Genomic DNA, 6072 nt, shown 5'->3' on the forward strand with positions numbered 1-6072 from the left:
AGCCCAGGCTGATTCTTGTGAGGAGGGATCCAAATTTAGATGACACAGACTTATAAGAATATAAACTCCAAAAAGAGGCAAGCACCATGATTATTTCACCCGATATAACATTTTCAGTACCTGGCATAGTGCCTGGCATGGAATAGTGGCTCAATAAATATTGAACAAATGAATGCTACTATTTGAGTACACCAGCTTCATTTCTGAAATTTGTTTTGGGCTCCTTGGCAGAGCAGATTATTAAGCTAAAGCATTCTACTGTTGAGTGCTTGCACAATATTAGGGCAAATAATATGTTCACATATTCTTGGTGGAACCATCCGTTACACAAGGGTAGATCTTTCTAGTATTCACAGAACATTTTTATGGGAGGGTTCATCAATATTAAGTAACCATAAAGCAAACCTGAATTATGAGATGGCAATGGGAAACTAATAATCTTCTACATTACTAAAATTCCTATATAATTAACAAAGTACTGAGGTGCAAATTTTCCTAGGTTCTACATACATCCCTCTGCTTTGACCTTATTGCTTCATTATGAAGCTTCCAGATTCTTCCCCATTGTTTCAGTCCTGGGACTGCCTCTCTGCTCTGGGTGAATGACTTCAGGAATCTGAAGTAGTCACCATCTCTGAAACTGTCCTGGATGCAATTTTTCCCCCTATCTTTCTGATTTTTTTTAATGCTTTATTATTTGTGGTCAAGACACAACTTTTTGCCCATATGCAGCCCAAACTCCATCTTCTTTGGGAAGGTAATCTATCTTTTTTGAGAATATGTCAGGCACTGTGCACCATGGTTTTTTTTTTATAATCATAAAAATAACTACTAATAATAACATCTGACAGTTATTTTGCACTGTTATACCCAGTGTGAAACTTGCTGTGCTGAATTTTACAAGAAATGTACAGTGAGAGAGGTAAGGGGGCCAGGTTATGGAAAGCAGGTACTCCACAAGCTTTAAATTATATCCTGTGGGAAACAGAGGCCCACAGAAGGCATTTAAAACAAGGGTTTCTGTTATTAATATTCATCCCATGTTCAGGGAACATATAGCCTGTCCTTCCTGACACCAAAGCAGCATGAAGAACGCTTGGCATTCTACATTACCATTGAGGCTTTGAGACATAAGGAATGTTTGTCTTCATAGAAAATGATTTCAGTTTCTTATATGTTTTTACTTTTCATTCTTATTCTAGCCTATTCCCCCCTGTCTTATTACTTGCTGTCAAGTTTTCAAGTTTTGCTTACCCACCTTATTATAGTTGTGTCTCTGGAGCAACCCCAGACTTCATTTTGATTGACTTGTAGTTGGAAAAACAAATAGAAGTATTTATACAATAATTTATACCTATTTTGAGTTATTATTGAAATTACTACCAGTCAGTGCCTATAAGTGTTGCTACTTCCCTATTCATGGAGCCCTGGCTTTGGAATATATCTTTCTAGTTACCTAAAGCTTTCCCTGCATTAGTCAACTCCTTATTGCTGGTACAAAATACCATTTTTTAAAAAAAAAACAGTTTAAGGGAGCAAAAGTTTATGTTATCTTACAATGCTAGGTTATAGTCTGTCACGGTGGAGAAGGCAAGGAGGCAGGAGCTTGAGACAGCTGGTGACATTCATTACAGTGAGGAAAGAGTGATGAATGCTGCTGTCAGCCAGCTCTTCTTTTTTTTGTATAGTCCAGGACCTCAGCCCATGAAATGGTGCCACCTAAGGTTGAGCTGGGTCTTCCCCCCAAATTAATCTAACTAATCACAATAATCCCTCACAGACATACACAGAGGCTACCCTAATCTACATAATGACACACCCATGAATCTCTTCAGTATATGATCAATATAAACTATTACATGTTATAAACTATTACATGATTTTTTTCCTAGATATTGAAATGCTAATTATAAAAACCCGTAGATCTAAGGACTGGTGTTTGGGATTATGCCAAGCACTAAACAAATGCAAGTGGCAAAATACAACATTTTTATTAGGCAGATAAGTAAATAGGAAGCTCAAAGAGAAGAAAGAGTGATAGTATAGGACCTAGTGTTCACTTACTGTGAGCAGATTTCTTAGACATTGCTTATTTCATTTTCAGGAGCCTTCTTTGTAAGACCTTACTACCACACACGGGGCTTAATGACCACATAGCCTTTTACTTGATAGTTCAGGTCTTTCCAGTCCAAGACATTAGGATTGAGAGGGGAACCCTGATATGCAAATATAATCTCTGTTGGGGACAGCACATAATCCCACATGAATAAATCCCCGATCTCTCCCACAAAGGACTGGCTTTTATCAAACCCGCCTCCATAGGTATCCTGCTCCTGTCCTAAGACAATGCTGGGGTGAGCATCCACAGAATATCCCTGCCGAAGACCCTTTTTCACCAAAGGCTTCCCATTGACCCAAAATTCAGCAATGCCTGAGGATGACTCCCAGCTGGTACAGAAGTGCACTGGGGAAAGGGGCTCTTCAATAACTTTGGCTGTGACTTTTGTCTGTCCAATGTACAGACTGTACTCTCCAAGTCTGTCCTTATAAACTACTAACTCATTGTCCTTGTCCCGGGTGTTGTAGGAAAAAAGGCAGTAGCCACGGGAAAGGTCACTGTAGGCCCAAAAACACAATGTAAAGTTCTGCAGAGGTGTCTCCAGCTGAGTGATCAACTTCACATGACTGCTTCCAGATTCTTTAGGGAACACAAATACCTTCCCACCAAGGTCTGTGAGAGAAAATAAGAAATAAAATGGCTTTCAACATCAATTTAGGAAATAAAAAGTATCCCATATTCAAGTTCTTTCCTCACCTCATGCTCCGTGACTGTCCCCTCATCTCCCTACCTGTCTGAGTGAAGGTTTCTGGAAGGAGGCCCATGAGGACAGAGACCCACAGTAGCAGCTTGTCCATGCTCTTGGCCCGGGAATGTGACACTAGCAGTGGTGGCAAGGAGAGCAGAAAGCACAGTGGCTTCCCACTAAGCTTCTAAGACCTTAGGCATTCAGGTTCTGATTTCCCAGGCCCTCCTCCTTCCCGCTGGAAAAGGAATGGCAAGCAAAGGTTGGGAAATCAAGGTCAGTTATTCATTAGACACAAGTGACTATGAAAACTCTTAACTCCTGTGACCTAGACTTTATTGCTGGGAAGAGCTGCAGGGTTGTGAGTGGGGTGAGGGGCTGGACTGGTCTCGCTCAGGAAGGTCTTGTTCCACTCTTCAGTGGCCCTCCCATTTCCAACTCATGGCCCTTGGCTTTTCCAGGAAGAGCTTTGGGAACAAGCCTTTTCTTCCTTTTATAATTCTTTGAAGTAGCTTTCTATGTATAAAATTCTCTAGGAGCCTGTTTTGTGCTGAGGAGCCTGGAAATTTATTTTGTGGTGTGTGTGTGTGTGTGTGTGTGTGTGTGTGTGTGTGTGTACATATCAGTCTGGATGGCAGAGGACAACCTCTGGTCTCATTCTTTTCCGGCATTGTTCACATGTTGTTGAGACAGCCTCACTGGCCTGCAATTTACCAAGTAGATTAGACTGGCTGACCAGCAAGCCCAAGGGTCTTCCTCTCTGTGCCTCCCCAGCCATGGGATTACAAGCTTCGTGTTTGTACTTGGGCTCTGGTGATTGAACTCAGGTTCCCAGGCTTTCAAGCCACCTCCCTCGCCCCTGTTTTGTTTCTGATAAATTAAATATTGAGTAACATGTCCAGGCATTCCTAGGGGAAAGAAACAATTGGAGTTGAAACTTCATAGTACTTTTCTGCTGTTGTTACTCTACTCTTCCTTTCTTTTTCATATGCTATAATGCTTCTTGTGCTATATTTTCTAATTTTCATCATGAATGTTTTTATTTATTTATTTTTGTTTTTTATTAGTTATGGACATACTCCGTATATAAATAACACTTGTTGCTACCATCCTTACCCTCATCCCTGCTGCCCACCCCCAAGAGACCCCCCCCCTTGTTGTGGATTCCAGTTATCCCCATGGGGACTGTGGGTCATGCATTGTGTGGGTAGCCATCAGTTATGGGGAAGAGGCAGTGTACCTGTGCATAATGTCCCAACTTGCGGCTGTAACAATCTTTCTGCCTCCTCTTCTGTGAAATTCCCTGAGCCATGTTGGGTTAGTTCAGTGATGGGCTCTTAGGAGCCTCTGGAAGTCTGGTTTGGTAGGTGGTGAGGGTCCTCAGCATCTATGTCCTTCACCCTTGTGCTAATACCAGGTTCACCAAGAAAGCAGTACTCCTGCTCATTTCCCCAATTCCACTATGGTTTCAGCTGGGGCTCTGGTGAAGTGCAGTGGGCTGTTTTCTCCTCAGGTCCTGCTTCCATCTGAGAGAAGCAGATTCTTCAACAGAGAGTGAAGTCAGCACAGGCTAAATGGGATAACTATTGTCAGTTTAGAGAGAATTTAATGGCATTTTTTTTTTTCCTGGAGACATAGTACCTATAGAAGAAATGACAACATCTCCTCATTTTCCTCTCTTCCTTTTGAGTCCTTGAACATTAATTGTATATTTGATCAACATTTGCTGATGACCTCATTAATATATCTCACTCTCCTTTGTTCACTAATTTCTAGTTACTCATTAGGTGCTGGTCACTCAGTGGGGGCCAACTCTTCTATATTCCCAAATGATGTTCATCTTTATATTTTCTGATACTACTTTAAAGGACATATATTATTAATTAGCCATCACTCAAACCTGCTCTTACCTCCAGGATAACAAACTCAAATTTCCCTTTGTGTGTATGTGATTTGCCTTCTCTCTTACCTCTGATTTCTATGGGATCTTTGTTCTCACCCTTTTGTCTAGCCTCCTATTTATTCTCTCTTCTCTCAGATCACTCCATTTCTGATTAGCCTTTTCAATAATTTACTTTCTCTGCTGTTCAAGTTCTTCTTTAAATCCTTATCTCTGGGCAATATTTATTCTCCACTATTTTTTTTTCCTAATCTATGCTGAGTCTTAGGTTGTGTAACCTTATCTGTCTTTTGGCATGGTGTCTAGGTAAGTTATTATCACCTGAACTAAGCACAGCTCTTTCCACTTAGAAGCTAATACCATCTCCAATCTTACTTGCCTGGAACCTCTTTATCAAATCCTGTTCTTCAGTCAAACACCTCCAATTGCTGTTCTTCATTTATTCCTTTCTTTCCTGACTTTGTTATACCTAGTCATTGCCTTGAAATTCTTTTACCCTTCCCTCTATTTTTTCCCTTATATGGTAAATAATTTACAAAAAACCATATAGTGGGAACTAGACTTTAAATGGATTAAACAAACTCATTTGGAAATTGTCAATAATAAAGTTTAACAAAAATATAAAGAAAGAATACTGAGATTCAGCAACAGTTGTTGAAATTATTGGAATCCTAAATATTTACAAACTTAATCTCAAAAGAATATGCTTCATAAGATTTTTCTGATACCCAAACCAGACATTATTTTCACTTATGAAAGTAGTCTGTTTTGTCAGATATTAGAATGGCAACACCTATTTTCTTCCAGGTTCCATTGACTTAGAATATCTTTTTCCATCCTTTTACCCTAAAGTAGCATCTGTCTTTGCTGGTGAGTTTTATTGAGAATAGCAAAAGGAGGATCCTTTTTTTTTTTTTTTTATTTCACTCTAGGCTGCTAGTATGTGTCTTTCACTTGGGGTATTGATGAATTGAGGCCATTGCTATTCAGAATTACTTATTGAAAGTGTGAGTTCGACCATATCAGGTTGATGCTTTTATGGTGTTTGGTGTTTTCTTAGTCTTCAATTGGTTAACAGTTTTTCTAGTATTTGTTATGATTTTTTTCCCTCCTGTAGTCTCCTGAATGTATTTATATTTCTCTTTGATGTGAAGTACTTCATCCAGTATCTGCTAAAGAGCTGGCTTAGTGTTTATAAATTCTTTAGCCTGCTTTATCATGGGAAGTTTTTCTTTTTCTTGCTATTATGAGAGATAGTTTTTCTGGGTACAGTAGTTTTAACTTGGCAGTTGTGGTCTTTCAATACTTGAAGCCCATAATTCCATGTCCTGATGGTTTTTAGAGTTTCTGTTGGAAATTGGCTGCTAG

At 39.6% G+C, this 6072-nt stretch overlaps 1 protein-coding gene across 1 annotated transcript; it reads right to left on the reverse strand.

Annotated features, from left to right (window-relative positions):
• Window positions 1–1968: 1968 nt before the first annotated feature.
• On the reverse strand, window positions 1969–3031 carry Apcs (amyloid P component, serum). The gene is made up of 2 exons (XM_004671100.2): window positions 2850–3031; window positions 1969–2731 (listed from the first exon to the last, which is right to left on the reverse strand). Exons 1-2 carry the CDS (start codon window positions 2914–2916, stop codon window positions 2127–2129), a joined length of 672 nt encoding a protein of 223 aa, XP_004671157.2. The 5' UTR covers window positions 2917–3031; the 3' UTR covers window positions 1969–2126.
• Between the last annotated feature and the right edge of the window lie 3041 nt (window positions 3032–6072).

The sequence above is a fragment of the Jaculus jaculus genome, chromosome 1 (assembly GCF_020740685.1).
Source record: "Jaculus jaculus isolate mJacJac1 chromosome 1, mJacJac1.mat.Y.cur, whole genome shotgun sequence".
NCBI classification, from domain to species: Eukaryota; Metazoa; Chordata; class Mammalia; order Rodentia; family Dipodidae; genus Jaculus; species Jaculus jaculus.